Source organism: Puntigrus tetrazona, chromosome 16 (assembly GCF_018831695.1).
Source record: "Puntigrus tetrazona isolate hp1 chromosome 16, ASM1883169v1, whole genome shotgun sequence".
Classification (NCBI taxonomy): domain Eukaryota; kingdom Metazoa; phylum Chordata; class Actinopteri; order Cypriniformes; family Cyprinidae; genus Puntigrus; species Puntigrus tetrazona.
Window position 1 is genome coordinate 22,993,867 of NC_056714.1, and position 26,762 is coordinate 23,020,628.

At 35.6% G+C, this 26,762-nt stretch overlaps 1 protein-coding gene and 1 long non-coding RNA gene across 2 annotated transcripts; both read left to right on the top strand.

Moving 5' to 3' along the window:
- The first annotated feature begins 5,582 nt into the window (after positions 1-5,582).
- LOC122359996 lies at positions 5,583-9,244 on the top strand. The gene is made up of 2 exons (XR_006252753.1): positions 5,583-5,640; positions 8,320-9,244. It is a non-coding gene; the product is annotated as an uncharacterized LOC122359996 (long non-coding RNA).
- A 1,801-nt stretch (positions 9,245-11,045) lies between these two features.
- LOC122360864 (endothelin-2-like) lies at positions 11,046-14,593 on the top strand. The gene is made up of 4 exons (XM_043261708.1): positions 11,046-11,867; positions 12,831-12,981; positions 13,351-13,464; positions 14,428-14,593. Exons 1-4 carry the CDS (start codon positions 11,810-11,812, stop codon positions 14,591-14,593), a joined length of 489 nt encoding a protein of 162 aa, XP_043117643.1. The 5' UTR covers positions 11,046-11,809.
- The last annotated feature ends 12,169 nt before the right edge of the window (positions 14,594-26,762 follow it).

Genomic DNA, 26,762 nt, shown 5'->3' on the forward strand with positions numbered 1-26,762 from the left:
CTACAGGTCTCTTGTATTCATCTGCTCTTTGCGGGAGCTCTCAATGTGGTTGAGTGCTTAAACTAAACTTAACAACTCACTACAGCCTGCATTTTTATCCCTGCTTCCTTTGTCTCTCTCGTTGCCTTTATTTCGCTCATACGGTTCTTCCGCCTTGCACACCACTCCCCTAATCACATCAGTCTCTCGCTCTCTGTCTCACACACACACCACGTTTTGTCTCCAAAACTTCTCACATCCATCAGCACCCTTTTGTCTTTGCACTCTCTTAACTGTATTTGTTGTTTGCTTTCTTCCTCATAGGCAGAACACTATCTTCCTGAAGAGACAAAGGTGCCAGTTTTCTCTGCAGGCACCGGCCCTTTCAAAGACACCTTTCTAAAAATAGTCGACAGGTGTGTTTGTATATTTAAAGACTTTAATGTCATCCCTCTGATTGCATTTGCAGTGTCTGGGTTGTACAAAATGGAGTGTGCTAGATTTATTTATTTATTTATTTTTACCTAGAAACAGATGCTTAGCAAGTCGTTTTTCTCTCCACCCCATCCATTTTTACACTTTTCATGAAAGACTACAGACAGCTTTCAAAATGCATATTCTGTCTATAAAAATACATCCCATCCTGCTGAGTATCATAGCTGCCATAAAGCAGATCAGGATTCATCCTCTAGCAGTCAATAATGCAATTATACATTATTATATTCTCTCCGACTGTAGGACTTGCAGCATTGTCTCATAAGCCTGTAACAAAGATTGTCACATCCAGCTTTTAAACAGCGAGCATTCAATATATGCTTATTATTAAAAATATAATAAATTATATGCTTTAATTAATTCATAAAAATATATGCTTGTTTTTATTATTCACCTATTTGTATTCTTTTTAAGTATTTAGAATTATTTGTTTTTTACAATATATTAAGTATGTTTGTTAACTTAAGAGGTTAAACTTCCATTTGATTGTCTTATATCCAGTCTAAATGGGTTTATTTTTGTAATACTGACTTGCAGTAATACTACATTTGCAGTTTTCTGCTTATTCTATGGCTGCTCATACCAAATAAATAAACCGTATGGATTTTATTATTATCCGTTATTATATGTTACCTTATTATCTTAGATTAGGTTAATGGGTTTAGGTCTGCTAAAAAGAATAGTTTAATACAGCAAAATCAGCCCAGCAACCACACAAGCACTGCAACAGTATTACAAAATGAATGAATATTACTGTTATTATTGTTAATTTTAACACAAATTGCTTTCTCTGTGGACTACTTATCTAAGCGTATTTAGCATCGCTGTCTTAGCATGTCTTTCTTTGTTTTTCTTCCTACACTTTTTGTTTCTGTGCCAAGTTTACTTAATTAAATATAACTATATCTTGTGCAACACATTGTTTATTGAGTAAACATGTATTTTCGTAAGAAGAACCTTTGGTAAACGAAGCGATATGGAGTTAATAGATTTTTTATATACGGCCAATTTTATCTCTCGGTCCTCAACTGGAATTGTCTCTCGCCAGCAAAAAACACCTAGTTTGAGCCAAATCATGGTTTATTGAGATCATCCGTGGCCTGACAAGTGCTGAAAATATATAGTGGCAGTCAGACCTCTTCTTCTAATGAGGATTCGGTGTTTTGGACAATTTATATCTGGATCCTGCCAAAGTGAAAACTCTATCTTTATATTATTCAGTTTAATGAATCTATTATTTTTATTAACTTATATCTGTTTCTCTCTCTCTTTCTCTCTCACCTGAGCAGGTATAAGTCAAATGAGGACTATGTATATGTCATGATCGGAGAAAGGAAAATATGTGTGTGGTGAGTGTGGGGATTCGCTGCAAGAAGCCCAGCATGTTAAAAAGCACATTAACGCACTCATACAGGCGTCCGTCCTTATGTCTGTAAGCACTGCAACTTCGCCCTTTAAAACCAAAAAGGTAGGCTTCTTTTTTTATAAACTCATTCCATCCAGCTGCATCACAGTTCCTCAGTGTTTGTGTTCTCGTCACAAAAAGATGTAGTTTTGTATTCTGTGTAATTGAGAATACACTTTCCTCAAAGGAACCTTACCAAACACATGAAGTCTAAGGCCACGGGCAAAAATGCCTGGAGATGGGTGTGTCGGAGTCGTCTGTGGATGAGTTGGAGTCTGAGGAAGCAGGTAGTGTTGCGGAAATATGGACATCAGGGGGTGTGAATGTCGACATGTACCTGTAGTTTGATCATTTAAGCCATCTTCCACAGTAATGATTACGTTGCATTCGGTGCTGTTAAGTGTGTAAGTAGTACATTCATATGATACTTCACACATTTGAAAATGTAGATGGCTTGTGGTATAGTGCAGTATAAATTTCAAAACCTTAAATTTCTCATGCTTTGGGCTAAGGACTACGAACATATTCCACACGTATCCAGACTTTTTTTTTGTTTGTTTGTTTGCTTCATTGGTGCCAAAATGATGTCAACCTTGCGGTGTGCTTTCAGTCTTTAAAGTTGAAAGAAGCCAATGAAAATAGTTTGCCATAAAGAGAAGCAAGACTGACCTTCAGTTTACTGTTTATATAAAGCTAGAACTGAAAATTGCCTTTCTCCTGTCTGTCTGTCTGTCTGTCTCAGCTCTCTCTTATTTTGTTTTTTTTTTCTTGACATTTTTTCATTCTGGGTGCATCTAAGAGCTACAAAGGACATTTCATTCAGCTGCACTCCATTCACTAGATTTGAAATGTACAGTAGCTGATGAATGAACAAAACCAAAAAACATACTTTTGGCATTTTAATGTTATATTTAGCTTTCCACCAAGGGATTGGTGAGAGTTTATGAGAGAGACAGGGGCTAGTTATCAGAAGAGCTTTTAGTCAAAACAATACATGTGTATTTTCCTGATTTTCTATATAGTTATTTAATGAGCAGTGAACATAAAGTCACATTTAGTACATTCAAATGTCAACTATCTAAAGAAGAATTTTAACCAAAGTTTGAATTGTGTTTTTGGGTGTTTTTTCCAAACAGTTGATACTACCATTCAAAAGTTTGAGGATGGATGTTTTAAGTAATGGAAAATACTTTTGAATATATATATATATATATATTTATATATATATAATTTTTTTTCAGTTAATCAAATCATGAAAAAAACAGTTTACACAGAAATATTTTTAGTAAATTGTTTCTTGAGCACCAAATAAGCATATTAGAATGATTTGTGAAGGATCATGAATTAACAAGACCAGGGTTATTATGGATAACTGGAACTAAAACTGAAACTACAATAATAAAATAAATCAATAAGAAACAATAAAAATGTATATAACATATATATAAAAAAAAATTCATAAAATTGTAACTAAAATTGAAAATGAAAACAGATCATTACCTAGAAATAATAACAGGATTAAAAAGATTGACTCCCCCTTTGGGTTGGTGTGAAACCTGTTAAGTTCTATTTTTAAGTATTTATTGGTTTTGTGTGTCAACTCCTGTTACATTTATGAACGCATTCCATTTCTGTCCACCAGGGGCAGTGACGAGCAGTGTGTGAGTCAGAAAGAACAGGAGGGGGCACCAGTTCTCTGATGTTGATGATTCTGAAGCAGAAGATGAAGAGGATGAGGAAGAGGACTTCTCTTCCCACGATGAACCATCTTCAGCCTGTTCCACTGATACCCGTCAATCCACGGGTGACCTCTCTGAAAGTGGCCATGGCTCACAGACTGAGCCCTCTGACCTTACAGCCAAAGAGGATCTCCTCACCCCACAGACCGTGGCCTGGCATACGAGCCGCATCTCCAGGCAGCAGAGGGCGTCTTTCTCCATAAGGGCTGGGAGGTTTCCGGGACCTTCTCTCCTAGCAGTGAAGGCTCTCCCCCTTAGAAGCTTGTCTCAAGGCTTGAATTGTCCTCGCCTGGCCGTCATCTATCTCCTTCCCAGAGAGGCCCATCACCCATCAGAGCCCTCTCCTCTCTCAGGCCTCTCTCACCTCTGAGGCCTGTATCCCCAGCACGGTACAGGAGGCAGAGCTGTCTCCTCTAATCGCCCCTAAAACCCCAACATCGGCCGCACAGCTCACCACAGGGCATCACTGGGAACCTAGCACACCAGCTACTGAGGGTCAAAGGTGGGTAATGCAACACAATTTATTGGAAAAACATGCAATTCTGTAAAAGGATATTATATGTCTTCTCAGCACTTTCAAATGTCCAGTGAGTGAGATAATAATACATAAAAGAGATGAATGTGGCAGCATTATTTTATGATGGTGGTTGTATGTATGGCGGGAGTGAGTGAAAATAATGTACTACCTTCTGAACCCTACCTAGCAAAGGCAAATGTGACATAAAAGCTTTGTTTTGTTTTTTTTAGAGACATATGAATGTTATTGTGGCAACATTTTATTATATTGGAAATTACGTGAGATAAAACAGTGTTTGATTGAGTAGTTATGCCATTTTAGTTTACTCGTACCCAAGCATTATGCAGCCTATGTTCTATCAAAGAGCTAACCAAAAAAATTTATTTTTTTAAAATGGCATACATTTGGAGCAGTTTATTTGATTAGTTTAGAAATGATGCATAGGGTAAAAAGTGTTTTGAGGTCAAAACATAGTTTTATGCATGGAACTTATATAAATGTATAAAATGGATACTTTAATAAATAAAAAATCTTGTGTGTGTATATAAAATATTTATTTTGACAAGAATTTAGGCTGCCACCCCAAGAATTTAATCCCACCAGCCTGTTATTTAAAAAATATATACAAGTTATAACTCAATTTAAAAAAATAGTATGTGCGAATGTATGTATATGTATACATACACACACACACACACTATAAAATAAAAAATAAAACCACAGAATATACAAGTTTGATTGCAATGCTCTGTTTCCCCTACAGGACAAGCCTGGTACTCAACCAACTTTACAGCAGCGTATGCCCCAGATCCCTGCCTGCTTTCCCCATCCCTACGGTTCTCTCCAAGCGACTCTTTCCTCCAAGTCCTGTGGCGCCACGGACAGTGGACCGCATGTTTAGCCACCTGCCTTTACACTCCCAAGATCAAGCCCGCATGCCCTATCACATGATTCCCATTGGGGGCATCCAAATGGTGCAGCTCAGACCCCGATCACGCCCCAAACTGGAACGACAGTCATCCTCCACCCCTTCGCCCACATCTCCCAAAGAGGACTCCCCTTTTTCCCTCACCAGGAGGGATTATCCATGGATCTCGCTTCCGCAAACCAGTCCGCAAAGAACTCTGGCGGACAACAGGACAAAAAAGCCAAGATGAGAGCCAGCCGGTCTGACCTGTCTTGTCCCAGTACAAGCTCGGCGTTACCCAAACTCCCCCTTCACAGCAAGGTGGAGGGGAGAGGTGGACTGCAAAGGTCAGAAAGCAATATGGCGACTCGAGCTCCGCCACAAAGACTCGCACCTTCGGTCCCGAAACATCCAGGATAGCGGCGGCAGACAGCGATGAAGGAGCAGAGAGGATCTCGCAGGGGGAAGCAGCGAGTTCCTCTCACGCGAAACCAGACAGCTGCGCGAGACAGAAAAGCCTGTAGCGGCGCCACTCAGGGGCGTGGCTCTTCTTCAGAAGGATGTTCAGGATCTGGCAGTGCTCCTCAGAGCCAGGAAGGTGATCCAGATAGCATTAAAAGCCTCCGTGCACAATGGTGAAAATGCTTTCTACTGCTAATACTACTATTGTTTTGTTTTGTAATGCGCTTATTTTTTATATACAAAATTTTCAATACTATTGGTAACTTGGTAAATGTTTGTTCTGCAATATTCAAGATTGTAATATGATGCACTTTTTCTTTTTCTTTTTTTTCTTGGAAAAATATTTCTGTAAATCGATTGCGTCTGTCCCTCTTCTATCTTTATTGACATTGCAATCTTAATATATCTATTTGAATATGTATATGTAAAAAAAAAAAAAAAAAAAGAAAAAACTTGTACTTACAAAACATTAAGAATGGGTATGAATACGTTTCTAAATGACCAAGATGAAAACTTAAATTGAGAGTAATTCAATATTTCGTCTCTTGTCCAGTATTAGCGCAAATTCTAGTGATGTGTGCCTTTTTTTCTGTCCAGATTTACTGCTTGAAGTGTCAAAGATAAAAGGCTGTGAATTCTTTTTTATGAATATAGATTTTTGTGTGCTTTAAATGAGCTGGTATTTGAAGAAATGAAAGGATTTTCTTTATACGTTAAGGTTGCTTTTGAATAGACAAGAAACAAAGGTTTCTCTACCGAACCTTGCAGGAAATTGCACTGAAGTCATATTTTTTATAATACAAGTGATTAAATGATTAGATAAATAGTCTCTGTACAGATAGAAAGTCTATGGTCCATATTTATTGCCATGTAAAAATATGAAAATGCCTATGTTTTGTTTACTTTGGTTTTCAAAGGGATTTCTATTGTCATTTTTATTATTCTTTACACTTTTTGTTAATAGTTTTTTTTTTAGTTATGACCTCGAGACTTGAAATGAAGAAACTGGACAGGCTTTCAGTGAAGTCGGTCAATAGCCGAAGTTCTGAGTGGATCAAATGCCCTCCAAATTTGTCAGACATTTTGCATTTCTGAACCAATAAAGGTACACCAGGAATTACTAACCCTGCTTATGATGGTGTCCAGTGTTTTGCGGCCAGCAGATGGTGCAGTCTGTTAATTCACGTCGCTTTCATTCTCATTTACTTGCGTTCCCGCTGGGACCTGAGCAGGTGGACTTATGTGAGCTGTGTGGGAGGCATTCATGGCCCTTTCCAACCAGGTTTTGTAGTTTCCGGGAGCAAAAAGATAGCAGTGTAGAGTCACATATCTGGGCTTCCGCAAGAATTTCTATTCCCAAGCGTTGAGTCTGAGATGTGGCAGATCGTCTGTTCGCTTTCTAAAGGCAGTTTGTCCGAGGCTATTCCTGAAGTGTCTTTTTTTTAGTTTAGTCATTGTTTTATCCATGTATGGTATGTGACAGATGTGTAGACCTTGAAACCGCTCTATCATTTCATCAAATTCTCTGTTTTGAAAAGATTCAGGTACAAGCTGCGCTGTTGGCGTAAACATGCAGTAAGACAAAAGCCATCATGTGTAATGTTTCATAATTCATGACTAATTTTATGCACTCTCTTTATTACTTTTACTCAATTGCTCATACTACCAAACAAGTGTTTAGTGAGTATCTGTGTGAATAAGAACAGACGATGTTTCAGTCTGGTTCCCTTCAATATTAAATACAATGAAAGAGCGCTATTGAACTCAGTTACTATATGATCCCACTAGGATCAAGCTTTATGTAAATATCATTCCCACGCCATAAACCAAAAGTGTAAGTAGCGCAATCATTAATCAATAGAAGTCTACAGGTTAAATGGGTCAAGTGATTAAAATTTGAATGTGGTTCAACCCCAGTGCAGTTAGTGCCACACCAGTATCTTTATTTGCCTTATCATTATCACTTTCTCTTCTTCAATACAGTCGGGTGTAAACATTAACCATCCCATTTAGTGACGCATTCCAAAACAATGTATTTTATGTTCAGTGTCTCTTTTTGCAACAGCCTGACACTTAGGATTGTCTTCATGCGACGCTGTAATATAAAGACAAAGATATGCAGGTGTATGCATAGAAATACGACCACAAGTTGGATGAATTACTTTCATCAGTCATTAAAGGAATCGGATTTAAGTAAAAATTTTCTGCGTTATCGCATCTGTAGCAATTTCCATTTTGCAATTTCCATTTTGATAGGAAAGGATAACGAATACAAAAAAACCGCATTTATCGCATCCAAAATTAAAGTTTTTGTTTACATAATATCAGTATGTACTGTATTTATAATGTATATCTAAATACACATATTGTATATATATTTTCTGAATATTTACGTGTATATATATATATATATATATATATATATATATATATATATATATATATATATATATATATATATATATATATATATATATATATATACCTATTTTCTGTTTTATATAATATATAAACAAAATGTGTGTGTGTGTGTGTGTGTGTGTGTGTATATATATATATATATATATATATATATATATATATATATATATATATAATGCATATATCTAAATATACACAGTGCGCACTCATGTAAACAAAAACCTTTATGTTGAATGCGATTAATAGCATTGACCGCTCTAGAAATAACGCATACGAAAATTTCAGACTTCATTGTACAAGGAACTTTTTTTAATGTAAAAATGCTGCACAGTTAACAACCTGTCCATATTATCAACCTGTTATGCCTGAATGCTTTTTTTTTTTTTTTGTGCAGATCTGGTTTCAAGATTATGCTGCATAACCAGGAAATTAGAAGTTAGAACTACTTTAAAGGTAAAGCAGACGAGTCAACCGGTCTCATTGATGGAGGTAGGTTGAGAATGAAACGTGTGAGAGCAAAACTAAACGTTCAAGGACAGGTCAAAAGTATTAGGAGTCTATAATTAAAGGTAAACAAAGGTGTTTATGGGAGAATGGGACAGAGACGCCCTAACAGCGTTTAAATGCTAATACTACGCCTCCCTCTACAGTCTGGGCACACCATGTGCTTGCGTTTGCTGATGAGTGAGTGGCTGCTGTTTCCCGACTGATTTGATGTGGCAGCATGAATGTAAATGAAAATGAAGTTCAATCAATACATATTTTTTATTTATTTATATATTTCTTTTGCATTATTTTGTTTCACGTGAAGCAGTATCAATGGCTTTCCTGAATTTAGATGTCACGTATTTATGAACAAGCAAAAACGTGCCAGCAAAATAAAATATTTGATCGTTAAGCATTATAAATCCTGCTAAGCTTTAAGTGTCTTTTAATCTGTTTACTGTGGTAGGATAAACTGTATTTAACTCTGTACTGTTGGAAATAACAAGTTAAACATTACACATGTTAGTAGAGAGCACAGGATTCTGTATGAGATCAGTCAGAAAGAAAGAAACGAGCACTTCTATTCAATAAGAATGCATTAAAACTTATACCAAGTGATAGTAAATTGTTATAAAAATGTTCTCTTATTTTATCAAAGTAAATGATCACGTTTTCCATAGAACTATTAAGCAGGCCAGCCTTTTATAATTGTGATAATGACAAATTAGAATGACTTCTGAATGATCATGTGACGCTGAAAAAAAAAATAAGAGTAATATATTAAATTGAAATATACTAACATATAAAACAGTTTTGAAATGGTAATAATAGTTCACAATATTACTATTTTTGGAAAAAATCAATGCAGCCTTGGTAATCATTTAAAGAAAACAAATCCAACCTTTTAAACAGTCATCAAATAAAATAAATCAAGGTTAATGTGCAGTCATTTTCTGTTTCTCAGTGTTTGAATGTTGTACGCTGTCAAGCTCATTGTGGCTACTTGTAAATAAATGTGAAATGAACTAAAATTCATCAAAATAAAAATTCATATTCCGTGTGAACTGTTCTTCTAGGACGATAAATAATTAAGCTAAAACTGTAACACAACTGTCTTTAATCAGAGTGCACTCCCCTCCTCTCCTCCGAGCAGCTCTCTGATCAACATGCTCTGAAGGAAGAGACCGGAAAGAACATGATAGGATTTTGGAGGGATGTGCACATTTCCTCTGTCTGCGGAATGCAGAGGAATGTGTTCTATCACTCTGCAGCGACTTCCTCCACAGTGTCACACATTCTTTCATCCATCTGCAAAAGATAGGATTTGGCAGCGCTGAGATGAAAACTTTCTGCCAAATGTCTCTTAAAGCTCATTTCTTGCTCATAAATAGCACAAGATGATATATATATATAAAAGAGCCTTTTGAAACACCTTTGAACTAGTTGCAAATGAGCTTAGGTTTATACTTGGAAAAAAGTTAACCAAGTTTTCAGGAACTTATTTAAGACTTCAAGATTAAAAGTCATTTAAAGCGTCCTGCTCTTCACAATTTGAAATATTTGCAGTGCACAAAATCTTTCCATCTGAGTGTGGGAGGATGTACGCAATCTGTATGTCCAGCGCTGATTAGTAACTCCAGATTTCCATATTAATATGCCTATCAGCACGAGGGACTTTTCTCAGCTGCGATGAGAGATGTGCTTCAGCAAACTCTCATCTGAGTTTTACAATGCAATTGATAAAACATGCTAATCAAAGTATGTGGTGAGATTGTGTTATGATGCATTTGCATGATCCACGGCGGCTGCTGCAGATTCCCCGTCCGTGTGCTGGAAAGTCTGTGAATGGACACTGTGTGCACATCCCACGCTAGGGGGCTGCATTTGCAAACTCAGCCCGATACCTGCGAGGCTGTGCCCCTGTGTCTTATCTTTACACGGGTCACGGCAATCCATCACGGAAACCCAACTTGGCTCATGCACTGATGAACATTGCTCATTCTGAGTTCCTGTAAGGCAGATTTCTTTGACAGAGCAGAGGCACTCAACGTTTATTGTTGCTCATACAATGTAATGTATCTTATAGTGATCATATTAGTATATATAATTTTATCAGGTCACACATTCCCGGGTAGTAATTTTTATATATTATTTTAGTGTAATGGAGATACTATTACAGTTTTTATATAATTTTTACCTGTTTTTCTTCCATTTTCATTTAAATTTTAAGTTTTAATATAAAATGTGTCTTTTTGTCATTTTATTTTTGTTAGTGTTTACTTTTTAATATGTAGCTTTAATAGTGGTTTTAGTAAATATATAAATATAAATATAAATATATATATATATATATATATTTTTTTTTTTTTTACATAAAAGTATAATTAAAAAATAGAAAACTTTACATTTACTTTACATTTATTGAATTAATTTGAGCTTTTTAATGTCTTAAATTTCTATACATTTTTATTTAGGCTTTAGTTATTTTAGTACATTAAATACAAAGGCTAATATATGTATCCTTGGTTGCTGGCAACAAACTAAAATAATGTATACTTGAATATATATATATATATATATATATATATATATATATATATATATATATATATATATAGCGCTTTATTTTAAGTTACAATTTTTATTTCATTTTCGTTATTAAGATGGTTCATAAATGTTACATTTTTATAAAAGCACCACAGCAGCTCTTCAATAATATCTAAAGGAAATTAACTGGTTTATGCTGGCACTGTATGTAGCAACACAAAATAATCAAATCAATTTTGAATTACATTTTCATATCTCTGACTAATTTGTATAATCAGAAACAAATAGTGGCCAGAGGTCATAGGAAGCTTCTTTCCCCACTGTCCACCCACTCACGGGCCTTAGAGACAGGAGCTGCCCTCCAGAATGTTCCCTCTTTCCACGGGACACTGTTTCTCCCTGCAGAGTGCAACCGAATTCATGCAAAGCAGCAAATCAGCTGATATCCACTTGTGACTCTTCTTTTCCTGCTGGCCCTCCAACCCATTTCCCACCCCCAAGACCCATTAGTCAGTTTAAATCCACATTGTTAAGTTCCAGGAAAGAAAAAAAAAGTTTCTCTTTTTTTCCATTCTTGATCATCATTGTTCGGGAGCTTGCATGGGTCTCCTTTACAAATACAAACAGGTTTGTTGAGGGGGCAGCAGAGATTCTTGGAATGTTGCGAAGACAAACTGGAGTTGTGTAACTATCACACAGCCAACGTAGTGGGGGGAGTGGTGCAAGGCACGAGCTATAAGTGTGGCCAAACAGGACGGTTCAACATTAGACAAGCACCTGCAGCTGAGTGAGATCTATTGGGATTGCTTAGTGAACATCTGCATTTATTTCTACTACAACATACATGCAAAATGGAATCAAGAACTGCTCTGATCTTCACTTTTACCTTGTGCACGACTCTTCTTGAAGGTAAAACATTTGTGTGTTATGTAGGATTTATTTCATGTGTTATTTTTTATTTTCTATTTTTTCTGATGTACTGTATATGTAATTTACTGTAAATATGACATTTTATCTATTGTATGTTTTAAGAAGTTATGTATATATATATATATATATAGAGAGAGAGAGAGAGAGAGAGATACATATATATAGATATAGATATACATATATAGATATAGATATATATACATATAGATATATAAATAAATATATTTATACATATACATATATACATATCTCTCTCTCTCTCTCTCTCTCTCTCTCTCTCTATATATATATATATATATATATATATATATATATATATATATATACATAACTTAAAACATACAATAGATACAATGTCATATTTACAGTAAATTACATATACATATATATACATATATATACAAATTAGGATTTTATTTTTACTTGATTATTATAAGTTTGGCAATCGACATACCTTTTTGCCTATGTCTTCATTCTCAGGCTTGTTGAGATATATTTTTATTTTGATTGTTTTACATTTAAACTCACTTCAAACTCAGCTCCATGCAGTTCTAGAACTGTTTATGATTTTAAACATCTGTCTGACCGTATGTGAACACAGTCAGGGCTCATATTCATTTTGTACAAATCTGACGCCTCAGTGTCGACAATTAAAGCCAAAATTGACAACTCAGCACAGATGTGTGTGAATGACTGTGAACTTTACAGCTGCCCACTATTAGCCAAGATCAAACATCTGAGACCTTGTTCGTCATTACATAAGATAGCGGAGAGAAGTGGAATAAAGTGAGCTGATAAATCAAAATCATAAAAGCATAACATATGGTGTGCCGGAGCTCATCATTTCTCTATAAGACTAAGCCATATAGTCTCTGCTGGAGCTTTTTGGCCCAGAATGATTACGGAAAATTTTATGGACCGCAATATATCTCTTGTCTGCAGGCTGGGGGTTGCCTCTAGTGCCCCAGACTGACCTGAGTGACCCGTCTGCAACCCACAGGGTCAGGAGCAAACGCTGCTCCTGCAACAACCAGCTGGATTCAGAATGCCATTATTTCTGCCATCTGGACATCATCTGGGTGAACACGCCAAGGTGAGTGTTCACCCATGCATGGGCTAACCTGCGTAATCCGATGCGTTAAGTAAACCAACGCAAAAGTTCAACCAAAACCGAAGACTCTTTAGAGGCTGAAAGGAATAAGGACGTATTCCATAAATCTGTTTCAGTAAACCAGTGCACATCTGTGACTTCACTCAGTGTTTTATATAGTTCAGAAAGATTTACTTTTGAGTTATTGTGCATTTTATTGCTGTTTATCTAGAATACTTTTGGCGCCGGTTGTAATTCTCATGCCTAAAGTTAAAAAAGTACAAAGTCCCATTGTCTTTTATTCCTGCGATTCCCTTTCTGATGAGTTAATCAATGACCGGATGCTTTCTGGGTGTCTCCTCTCCTCCACAGTAAGACCACAGTGTATGGACTGGGCAGTCCGTTGGCTCGCCGGCGCAGGTCTACGGGCCGCTGCTTATGTGCTAGTCCTGCAGATCAAACATGCAATGCATTCTGTCACTACAGGTGAGTCTTTTCTCTCATCTGCATCTTAATCGATTACGTGACAAACATGTGGGAAGTGGAAGCCATTCTTCTTTAGAAGGCTATTTTTAATGCAAGGGTGTGCACGATTAGGGCATGTGGAGTTATCATGAGGGCGTGAGGTGATGCCAGATAAACACAGTTGGAGAATCTGGACTATATGACAGGAGAATGTTTCTGAAGTTCAATCTAATGAGTCAGAGTTTAAACTAATGGCTTTCAAGCCATGACTGCTATTTGATACTCCAAAAAAAAAAAAAAAAAAAACTGTCATTATGACAGGCTGCTTAGTCATTAAAGCAGTCTTATCTATTATCAGGTTTTAACCACTGTTATGTATTCATAAACTATGCCGTTTTGTTGTTGTAATCTGTGGTTATGACAACCAAATAGACCTTTTGATTTGGCCTAAAAAACTGAACTATTTTATTATTAACTGCTTAGAAAAACAGCTAAACTTAGATATTATCTGGTGTGGTACCAATGTTTTTCTTATTCATCGGAAGAAAAAAGTCACTCTGAAATTGATCTGTTGTTACAATGCTGCTAATGTGGCTGGATCTTCAATAGCATTTTAAAAATATTTTTTTTGTACATTAAAAAGTTTTTCTTAACAAGTAGCTAGCTATATATTTAGTTGTTTGTGGTGTAGCTAACTACTTTTTTTAAAAGGCAGCTTAGCTGTAGCATCGCCAATCTTTCATTATACGCTGTTTATAAAGACATGCAAAACGCTGTTATAAAAAACAGCATATGCTGTTTACCTAAATGTTCAAATGTATTGAAGCTGGGATGCTGGTTTAAACTGGTTTATGCTGCTCTTTTGCTGGTTTAAGCTGGTGCTTTGCTGTGAAAATTCAGTGTTTTTTGTTGACGCATTTACTGGCAAGAGTTGTTGTTTTGTTTTGTTTACTTATCACAAATTTTTGTGCATATTTCTCCAAGCTCTGAAAATCCTGCCATCATGCTGATTCACCCATCTGAACCTGTGACTGGAAGACAGGAGCAAGCCAAATCAGAACTGATTGTCCTAGACAACTCTGAAAATGCCAGTCCAGGAGTTCTGGTTGTAGGAAGCCTTCCTCCCTTGGGGCTCGATCAGACATCATAACCTTCCTCAAGTAAGGCCACATTACACAAATCACGAAATTCATGTTTACACACCTTATTCTACGAATGTGTCCTCATTAACACCATTAACTACAACAAACCCATTTGACCTTTCAGGAACCTGGTTAGGCTAGAGCCAGAGCCATGGGAAAGGCATCTAAAGCCAGTGAACCTGGCTACAGATGAAGTCCTTACCCGGAAGAGAGGTGGGAGTATGAGCACTTGAACAAAAAATGACCCTTGTGAAACCAGGGGCAGCAGAACATGCATACGCTGTGATCTGGAAGCAGCATTCCTCAAGGACCGTCCTGTGGAAATGGAGCCTTTGTCACACATTTAAGACAGAATAGGAGAGATGAAGGCTTGTGAGAGCTTAAGGAGATATTTGTGAGTTGAAGGCAAGTCAGATTTGTCCAAAGGGACACAGCATAACAGAGGGTTAGGTGTTAGCGACAGTCCTGTATGCAAACAGGACCTTAGTTAAGTGGCTATAAGCTACATAACAGTATCATAGCTAGTCAGAAAAGCACCAAGTTTGAATGGTTAGAAATGAAAGAGTGCTAATGAATGTTTGTTGGATGGTAAGAAACTGCAGTAATTCTATTATTTATTGGCACCATTGACGCTGTTTTAACAAAACAGAGAAAAAGCAAAAATACATTTCAAAAATGACTAATTATGTTTTAGAAGAGACTACAAATTACCCATATTTGCATAGTTAATTAATTATTTAAAACATTAGTTCCAAATTGAGAATCATGCCAGAAAGATTGGCATCTTTGACTGGAACAATTGGAGCCACAAACTGCAACAATCCGGATTCATTGTTACCCAGATGCTTTCAAATTTGACGTAACAATAGGACGTTTCTGAAAATATAGCATAAGGATGACTACTATGCCCTTCATTTTCATATCAATCCAGCTTTGCCTAGCATTGTGTGTAATCATAAGTGATGCAGACAGTTGTGTTGTTGCAATCTGTTGTTATGACCTTATGACAGACAATAGATTTAATCTTGCCAAAAAAAGCTGGAGTGCTTTCCAATTTATTAAATAGCACAGGAACATTTTAGAGCACTAACAGTGTATCGCACACAATAAGTATGCACTTTAAAATTATTTTTGTATATGTATGTATAGATATATATATACATACATACATACACACATATATATTTTCTTGTGATTATTATATTTAATCATTAATAATTCTGTAGAGAAAGTAATGTAATGTATCAGCAATATGATTTTACAACAAAGTTTCATATAATTTAAAATGAAATGTATGTATTCCATAAATGTTTTTGCATACTCTGAACATGTTTCTTGATATCTATTGTTATTAACAATAATCCCAATAAATTCACCTCAAAATAACAAGCATTATTGCTGGATTTTGTTTCTTTCTGAAGTGCATCCGTCTGTCACTCTGCTGTTGTCTCTGTGTCACATGCAGGAACCTACTGGATTATGTTCAAAAATGAAGCAATAGCTTACAATTACATTTCATGCTAAAACATTGTTGGCCTTATCTGTTGCATACGTAGGTTTGTATAATTGCCCTGGATCACTGCCCATTTCTCCGTTGACAAAGCACCTTGGCATGAAAACTCAAAGGGTGTGTATATGGTTGAAAAGTAATTAGTTTGGACACATTGACATGTTGTGATGTGAAAGATAGACTCTTGTAGAGCAGGTGAATTAGGCAGGAAGCCTACAGGCGCATGGGAAAGAAACAGTGTAGACAATAGCGATGTGAGAACAACAACAGCCTTGCTGGTTTCCATCTTCCTGTCATGATGGATTATACAGGCCAACAGTGCACATAAGGCCAGTTTCCAAAATCCATGAACTTATCCTTATCCTGATTATTTTATTCTCAAAATGCATTCATCCTTTTAGTCTAAGACTATTGTACATTTAAAATTGACTAAAAACATGCATTGCTTCATTACTCTGTTATTGAACATGTAATACATTGCATGCCTACTGTATACTGCATAACCTTTATTGCTACAAGGTTTCTCAGCATGTCTGCTCATTTAAATGTGTTGAGTATGTGTGAGAAATGTAGCCTCATGAATGGGCTGCAATGACTGATGGTGAGACAACAGCAATTTCAATGATCACATACCGAGGAAAAACATATACGTCAACATTACATCATTATACTGGCATGAGAAGCCTTTTATAAAGCCTTACACTGTTTTTAATTATGAAATGCTGGACAACTTTAAGAAATTGAGGGCAAAATTGAGAGCAAGAAACATTTTATTATTACTAGTTGTTTCTCCTGGCCAAGATAATAGAAGCAATAATAAAATAAAATAAAATAAAATAAAATAAAATAAAATAAAATAAAATAAAATAAAATAAATAAAATAAAATAAAATAAAATAAAATAAAAAAATAAAATAAAATAAATTAATTATATAAAAAAAGATTCATGAGTGAACTGGACTGATTCTTGAGTTATGATCAAATGGTGTCACTTTTATGATAGACCTACTTTTATGAAGCTTAACTGCAGGTAGGGTGAGTAAATGATTAGGCCTACAGAACTTCTTTTTTATATTACTTCAAAATAGTTTGATTTTGCAGGGATTGAATCCTTTTGAGCACACAAGTACTAAACTACTTTGACAAGTTCACAAGGTTTATGTCCTCAACAATATTAACATTTGAAACAATGGCAGCATCCATTTCTCCCTTGAGCTCAATATCTCTTGCGCCGCCAACAGCATCTTTGTCCCGCTCGAAAAACAGGATGCCTTTACACATTCCATCCCAACTGCATGTCGCATTCTGAGGAGAATGTCAGGAAAGGCACATTGGAGGTAAATCAGAGGAAGTGATATGAAGTAGACGGCTGTCGATAATGGAAAGCATAAAAAACACTGGCACGTTTTCTCCCTTCTGTCACAGCTAGGCACAAACGGTTGACTCTTAGCATCTCAGAGAAGCTTCTGGTCACAGGGTCAACATCAGATGATGTGTGTTCTGTATCCAAAAAATCTCTAATAAAGATAACTGACACCAGATGATAACTAATCAGGAGATGTTTACGTAGTAGAGTGATATCAGCAATTGCTTATAGGCTATATGTGATATAATTACCTTTAAGAAGGTGCCAATGGTTGTTACATACCCAGACTGCTGTCCCTGTGCCAGATTGTTAAATAAACAGCATGTAGCTGTTATTATTAGCTGTTGCTAACTACATATAAATATTCATACGCAAGAACTAGAGCAAAACGGCATTAGCCTAATACCATGCTTCTCTGATGCCGTGAACTAGCTAAGTAGTAAATGGAAAATAAAACATTACTGTTATGCTTATGAAGATTTTTTTCAATTCTCGAAGTTACAGATGGAATGACTAACAAATGACCGTAAGTCTTATTGTTAGTTTATTTTAACATCTTCCCATCTGTTTACTCAGTGTTATTGAAATGTTTACGCATTCCGTCTCTGGTCGTTGTTATTAATTTACCTTTTATTTTTTACTCACGTCTCATGTCTTTTGTGTTCTTTTGTCTTATCTTTGTGTATGATGTAATTTGTCCCTTTTTGGTATTCTTTATTTTTGTTTCAGTTTTCCTACTTATTTCCTGGCATCCTCTGAAACAATTTGTTGTATTAATATTATTATATATAGTAAATAGATAGAATAATATCCTATAAATAGATGGAGTAAAATGTAAATCATATGGGAAACAACTGAAATGCTGTTGAAGAGATTCAGGTTTTTTTTTTTTTTTATTCTTTTGTTGGAGTGTTTTAATTGTTTAAATGCTTCTTTTGGAGTGCTTTAATATTTCTTTAAAGTTATGCTTCTGTTAAAGTCTTTTAATTCAATAAATGATGTTACCTTAAATCAAAACACAATCCACTAATCATAGTTCATGAACGTGGCCTCTTATGATTTTTTTCAATCACATACAGTAATACTGGGAAATATTATTTTTCCAAACTTTATATTTTAATATATATTTTAAAATATAATTGAATCTTATCACGACAAAGCTGAATTTTCAGCATATGATGATGATACAAAGATTTGGTGTTCAAGAAACATTTTTATTATCAATCTTATTTTATTAGGAATCTTTCGTATCATGCATTTACTGTCCCTTTGAATCTATTTAATGTAAAATACATATATAATCCTTTCTAAAGACCTTCCAAAATACTGAAATAAATGGCTAATTCAAAATAAAGTTTTATGTCTGTAAATTTTCATTTTGCCAGTCATTTTGGCAAATGAGGAAAAAGGTTAATTTTACACCAGTCTTGTCCTTGCGGTTCATTGCGTGAGCTGCGTCTAAGACATATAATCAGATCTTCGTTTGACAGTCCCTCCTGGGAAGCAGGAGCCAAGTTATCATTCCAAAGCATTCGGGACATTTGTCAAAGCCAGTTTTTATGCACTGTTGGACTGGCCTCAATCAACTCCTTTCACTTTTCTCTCTCGTAAGTCTGCATGTCTACAACAGGAAGTAGCTGTTTCCTTCACAACCCAAACAAAGAAATAAAACAGTTCTTCCTAATTACAGTTCCCTTGCCGATACCTTTCTGTCTGGTAGATGAAATATCTGTCTTTTTTTATTAGCTCTGTGCATGAGGGTTTTAAGGAAATGAAATAAATAACTGAGTATCCATAAATCGTTATTGCCGCAATATGCAAAGAAGGCTTATTTATGAGAAGCTGTCACGAAGGAATAATAAACTGTGTGACATACGTTCTTACGCGGAAGCCAAAAAGAGAGATTTTAAAGTATGTTCATGCTACGTTCATCTACAACACCGTTGAAGCTTATGACCGGAAGCAACTTATTTTTTGTATTTGTTTTGGTTTATGTTTTTGTACACTTCATTTTGTCCATTTGAAATATTTGTAATTAACATTCGTCAATTTATAATGGATTAAGATTTGTTTTAAATAGATATGATTACATATTAGTTCTCTGAATGTAGGCCTAGATTTTTGGAACCATTTAGGTAACTCGATAAAATATCCCGCTACTATTTCGATTTAAAGATTCAGTGCATGAGTGAACAAAGTGAAGTGAACAGCAAACAATTTCAGCCCTTGTTGCAAAGCCATTTAATCGATGGTGAGACGAAAGTGATTAATTCAAGAATCTGGCATAGTATTAATAGTCATGACTCGATCGCAGCAATATTATCAGAGAAAATGATTCTCATGTCAGTATAGCTAAGCCCATTTGTACTGAAGGCATGCGCTCCTGTAAAAAAAAAAATCAGTCCCTAGGGACATTAGACAAGATTCAGGTGTTCCTTGATATATGAGGCTCTGACAGTTCAGATCAGTAATGTCCTTAATAAATTACTCAGATTATAAATTAGCGCCCACTAGTGTTTAATATCAATAATTATGCTTAATTTATAGCTTTGGTGCTCAAGACACATGTATTTCGTTTTTATAGTCTGTGTTTAAAGTATTTAAAAATTAAAAATATAGGCCTACCATTTATTTCAATCGGTAATTCACTGAGGTGATAGAAGTATCGAAAAACAGAACACGTGGCAGATGCAATGTAAAAAAGAAATGTAAGAATGTAAAGAATTCCCTTCCCTTGTGTTAAAATGTCGTCTCTGTGGTGTTTTGTGGTCTTTGGGGCGCGGGTCCAGGGTTATGGAGTGAGGAGAGCAGCAGGTGCGAGGGGGGTATAGCATCTGGAACAGATTTGAGATATTTCATGGTGAGGAATTTTTGGGTCAGATAATGTTTTAAGCCTGAAATTGACCTGCAGAACACATTATTCACAGACCTTGGATATTTGTGTGTGTGTGTTTGTTGGGCGGGGGGTCCTCGATTCACTCGATTGATTGAACATTGATTCACAGCAGTTCCGTGGCTTTGTTTGGAGCTATTTTCCTTGAGCAAAATAGGCTGGCAGTATAGTGTCGAAAATGTAGCATATTACATTTAAGGACAAAAGCTACAAAGCTTTCTCTATGTGGTACCTTTTCAAAATTTGCATTGTTGTACCTTTTAGACACTAATTTGTACGTTTTAGGTATCTGCATTTAAGCTAGCTATATGGACTTTTTAGGTACAAAAGTGTACCTTTTGGAAAGGTGCCGCTCCAGTGACACCTTTATTGAACTGTTGTGTAAAATCAATATCACATTTCCAAATGTTCTTCGGGGGACAAAACAGAGCTCTTGCTGCTAAATTATGATGTATACAGACTCTAAAAAACGCTAGGTTAAAAACAACCAAGCACTGAGTTTTTTAAGCTAGCTATATAGTCACTTTTAAAGCTGAGTTAAATACAACTTACCATAAAGTTGTGTTAAACATTTAAGCCAACTGCTGAGTCAACAACCCAGTCTCTGGGTTTTTTCTGGATCTGAGCATAAGACAAAAACCCATATAGTATGGGGCGTTTCTGTCTTCATATAAATATATATATCATATTATTTTTAGAGAACTAAGTGCAGTCATAAGCGTTCCTTTATGTCAATTAATCCTCCTGCATCAGAAATGTTAAGTATGCTGCCATTCCTATAACTCTACAGTTATACAGTGTAGTATAGAGACCTCCAAAAGCTGTCCACTAAACACAAGTTCCAGCAGATTATGCTCCTTTATTATGCTCTCACTGCCTTATTACTGAGCTATTAATAGTACTGATTGGAGGAGGATCCTTAACAAGTATCAAATGTAGTCCATGACACTCTTCAACATTAGGTTTGCAAATAATATATTACTAAATTTCTCGTCTTGGATCAACAAACTTACTTAGCTGATATTTTATTTGTAACTTTATATTTATATATTACATTTTATCAAACAAAAATGTTCACAACACAGTATGTGTTAGACTCTTCAGTATATCAGTTCTGAAAACGAAGTGATCGTGCGGGGCGTGATAACATTTATTTTACGTTATGTACATGCTAATAAATGCGACATTATCAAAGAGCTTTTTGTCTCCCTGCTTTCGTAGATCCGAGCAAAGTGCATACAGTTTTATCAGAGCAGTACTAGTACCCTGGATGACTTTACAGTACCAATATAAGAGATCGTCAAATAGAAATGCAGCTAGCACAGAAGACATCAGCTTGTGGAAAACATGTGATCGTTTCCACGGTTGATTATTACTGGATAAAATCATGCTAACATTACCCCCATTGTTCTGATCTTAATTTCGGAAGTTGCATGGAACGTTTTTGATGGCTTGATTTTACCACCTGGAGCAGGATCTCCACCCTCTGCCCTTCCTGTTTTGTTGGTTCACTCATGGATGTCGTTTTCACTGCTCACCTCTAGATTTTTTCTTCTCGGATAGCTGAGTTACGTTTGTATTCTGTGCGTCAGTTGGTTACGCTTTATTTTGATAATCCACTTTAGACATTCTACCAACTATAAGTAACTTTGTAACTACATATCAACTACATGTCTACTCACTCTCAGAGTACACTGCTAGGTTTAGGGTTAATAGGTTAATAAGCTGACATATATATTTGCAAAGGTTTTCATATAGTCAGTATGTTGTAGGCAATGTTTTGGGCCAGTCAAAATAAAGCTATTAAGCAGACAGTCTGCTGATACTCTAATGGCTGCTAGTTACAAAGTTACTTACTGTTAGTAGAATGTCTAAAGTAGACTATTGAAAATAAAGTTGTACACATCAGTTTCATATCTTTGACTTTCTGAAACATAACTTCTGAGAAAACTGAAACCGAATATATAGTGCTTCCGCATTAACAAAGTATCTGCCATTGTTTAGACTTCACCTTTTTCAGCACTATGCATGACACTGTGTTTTTCTTTATCGTTTCAGACTATTGCAATCGCCTTAGTCGTTGAAGGCGTTGTCAGCTGTTAGATGAACTTTGATTTGTTATGTTGAGTAACGAAATTATTAAATTATCATGCATGCATGACTTTGCTTAAAAAAAAAAAAAAATATATATATATATATATATATATATATATATATATATATATATATATATATATATATATATATATATATATATATATATATATATATATAATTCATCTTCATGTGTCTTAGTTAACAAATGTAAAATATGTCAATTTTATGTAAAACATCCCTCACCTTATTACTGACGTGGTTCTAGATAAGCATTAGTAGGTGTTTGATATTCCAATTAACTGAATCAGAAATATTACAAATGCTTATAATACAGATTTATTTAAAGAAAACAATTTAAAAAGTGTCTTACAGAATTATTGCATTTTTTTTTTTTCATCGTCCATCAAAATGAAAAATGTATCATGAAAGCTGCCTCAATATACCAAGCATAACTGGTGTGGCACAGGGTTTTCCCACGTTTATTTCGACACTTTATTTTACAACAGATTCTAACGTTCCACAATTGTTATTTTATTGTAGGTCTACTGTATCTAAAAATAGTATCATTGTCATAAACACACCATCCTTTTGCTTTCCTTTTTTTAATTCACATTTACGCAAGGTGTTCAAAAGCAGAAAAGAAAAGAAAAGAATTGAATGCAAAAAAAAGATTCCATTAGCATTTTTCCATAGTTCCACTGGGTGGCAGTGTTATGTTGTTATCAATTCTCAACAAGAATCACTTTTACATGACAAACCTATAATTTTTTATGTTTGGTGCAGTTAAATATGAGCTCCATGCTGTGTTAAATAAAAACATGGGATGTTAGCAGATATTCAATCCTAACTGGTTGCAACAGATATTGCAGTACCAATATTGAACCTTTGCATTTTTAATTGGTTTTCAACTACATTGTTAGTGTTATACAACTAAAATGGCACCTAGAAAATCATTTCTGGAAACACAGTACAGTACAGTCTACATGTAAGGGAAATTCTAGTTTTTATATTATTTCATTGCATGAAGCACTTATGGAGTCATGGGGTTTCGTTCTCCCTTTGACCCACTTGACCACTTTACCTACTAAAGTTATCTCACTATATAATTTCTACTGACTCACCATGCTATACTTTACAGGTTGAAAAGTTCAGAAGTGCTGTCACTGGTATGACAATGCCGAATTTAGCCAGGTGAATGAACTATTTTAGTCTCATGCAGATTAAAATTAAGATTTTTCTTAACCAATCAATTTTTAGAGGCCTCTGGCTATTTTTCTATGACATGTATAGTTTAAAGTAATAAATAATAATAAAAATAATAATAATAAAAAAAAAAAATATATATATATATATATATATATATATATATATATATATATATATATATATATATATATAGTTTCATATATAGTTTCATATTTACTTCATATACAGTATAGTGCTTTTAGACACACTGTAGTAATCTTACATAGCTTAAAGGATTGATTTTACACTGAGATAGAAAACTCCACAAATAAACTTCCACCAAATACACTAAACCAAACAATTAGGATAGCTATAAAAGGCTTAGTTTTTATGTATTCATTTTTACAGCCAGACTAAAAACTTTCATTGGGAATCGTTGTTTATCCAGTACATCTTGTCTCACTTTACAGTTAAGACAAGTGATATTCATCAACATAAATGTCCCTTAAAATTATATAGCATATTCTTTTGACCAATAAAATAGTTGCATCATTCATTGGACTAATTTCTACATCATTGTAAGCTAAGTATTTATATTGCATAGCCTAATAAGTAGTATACAGATGAAAAACTCAGCTGAAGTAAAAAAAAACAATTGTTGTTGCTCTAATTGTTTTATTATTTCTCATTCCGACGTATTAATAAATTCTAATGATAAGGTATCGCTTAGCGATAAAGACTAAATAGTCACATGCACGCATACAAAACTATAAAGAGAGCGTGAGTCGCAGTGTTTCGTTTCCCCTGCCGCGCCTCGTGGGCAATGTAGTCAATTTTGTTGGCGCTGACAATGCAAGAGGGGGGAGGTTCTGTAAACTGAAAACTACAATTACCATACTTCCTGTCCTTCGATTTCCGGTATCTTTAGGAAAAGTTTCAATGGGGGTTGGAAAAAGAGAGTAATGAAAAAGTACCCGTGTTGTCGTGTACGTGAAGTGAAACTAGACGGGGGAAGAGGAGGGCCAGTGCCTTAGACGTAATAGGGGAAGGTAAGAGATGTTACCTATTAACCAGACGATGCATGCGCAGGTGAACCGCATTGGAAAGAAAGTTGCTGCAATGCAAATCTCAGCTTTTGTAAGTGTTATGCACAAAGGCGCTCGTGCAAATACAATTTATTTTCATCAAATGCTTTCCCTTCACAAGCACAGCCAAGGAGGTTTGTTTTATTATTATGAGAAAAAACAGTGCATCAGTGCTTGTGTTCAAAGTTGTAGCGGAGCTGCGCTCATCGCGATGCTCCGCATCATCTCTGCACGCTTGCGCTCCGTTTTTCCCGATTGCATGCATTCAGCGCTCGTAATAACCACTACGAACCGTGCATTTCCCCTTTAGTCTAGCATTAAGTGCTGTGAAAATCAGGAAACCTTGAACACATGTGAGAATGTTTGCCGTTAGGATGATCACCTGACTTTTTAGCGACGTAAGATTGCTGCGCTCGCTTCTACGAATCTGTTTTTGTTTACGGGGTTTTTATAATGGAAAATATACGGAGACCGAAGCCCCTAGTTTTAATACGACGGACAATCCTCCGTGCTTTCTGAATGTATCACCGCTCAGCTTCATTTGAAACCCGAGCGATGAGGAGCACGCGTCTCCACTCGCAGTGAGCATATCGCATCTACCGCCTGTTTTTTTTTCTTCTCCATTGTTATTCAAAATCTATCGCAACCGTTTACAAGAGCCGGTGTCCGATCTTATCACATGCAAAGATCGATCTCGCCAGCTTGCGTAACATCGAGGAAGATTTCATCCTGAGAGCATCTAATTTGTTCTTTGTGCACGAGTCGTTTTGAGGACTTGATCAGCTCGGAGCTCCATCATTCATCACTCATTCAGCGAAGCTCTAATTTCTCTCGTGTGCCTGAGTGAAAGATTGAGATGGATTGGCGCTTCCAAGGTAGGGTGAAGGGCACTTGTTTAGCCGTTTAATTTGAAGAAATATCTGTGTTGCAGTGCAGACCATCTTATGTTTCTCGCGTTGGAATTATTTTTCAAGGGGGTCGCAAACGCTTACAAGAACGTGCTTCAGTGGAAAAAAATGTTTCAGTTTTTATAGATAAACACTAAGCAAACCAAGAACCTTCGGTATGAAATGCTGTCTTCTTTATCATAACTTTGATTAGAAACATTAACTAACATGATGCTGAACACATGTTTAGTTAGACAATTGGAAATGAATTTCATTAAAATGATGTAGATCTGGATCTCCTGGGTATGCCCAGTTGAGAATGCTGTCTTGAGATGATGAAATTGTACTAAAGATAAAATACATCGGTTATTTATTTTATTAAGCCGTTAGAGTTATCATGTCAAGTCATGCGTTTAAACTCTTTGGCATGAAAATCAATAGATACTAGAAGCTTTTCATTGTAAATCTAAATGGTTCCTTCGGAGAAATGTTTAAATGTTGAAGACATGAGGCGGTTAGGATGTTTATAGACTGGTTTAATTTTCCTCGAAATTGCTAATTGACATCTCGTTGTTTTTGATTGATGTCTTATGCGATTGTGTATCGTCACGCATGTAAAATTATTAATTATTTATTTTTTATTTCTGTTAGGACAGCCTGTTTCACACCGCATGCACAAGTAGTGCTTGAGCTTAGCAACAGCGTAACTATAACAGCAGGTTCGCGTCATACTCTCACGCTAATGGTGAATCTGCAGCATAATGAAACTGCCTTGTTGCAAAGAAGAAAGTGATTTACTGCATTTAATGTTTCTTTCGATGACTGTACATTATAAAAGGTCATCTGGGGTAGGTCGAGATTTACGACCGACTTGATCTTTGTGAAATCTAGGGGAGTTGGATCACATTTACATCTGATTTATAATTATTTAGTAAAAAAATAAATACAATGGAACCTGAAGCATCTGGCCTTAGCGAGTAATTGGGCGAGTAGCCTACTTCAGTGGTTTATGTTGCTTCATAGTGAGCTATTTTGTAAAAGATTGTGCCTATACATAGTATTATAGTGCATTTTCCTGTATGTTCTGCTTATTTATGCATGTTATACCTGGCCTGGCAAAAACCTCTCTTCAGCAAGGTGATGTAGTTATGACAT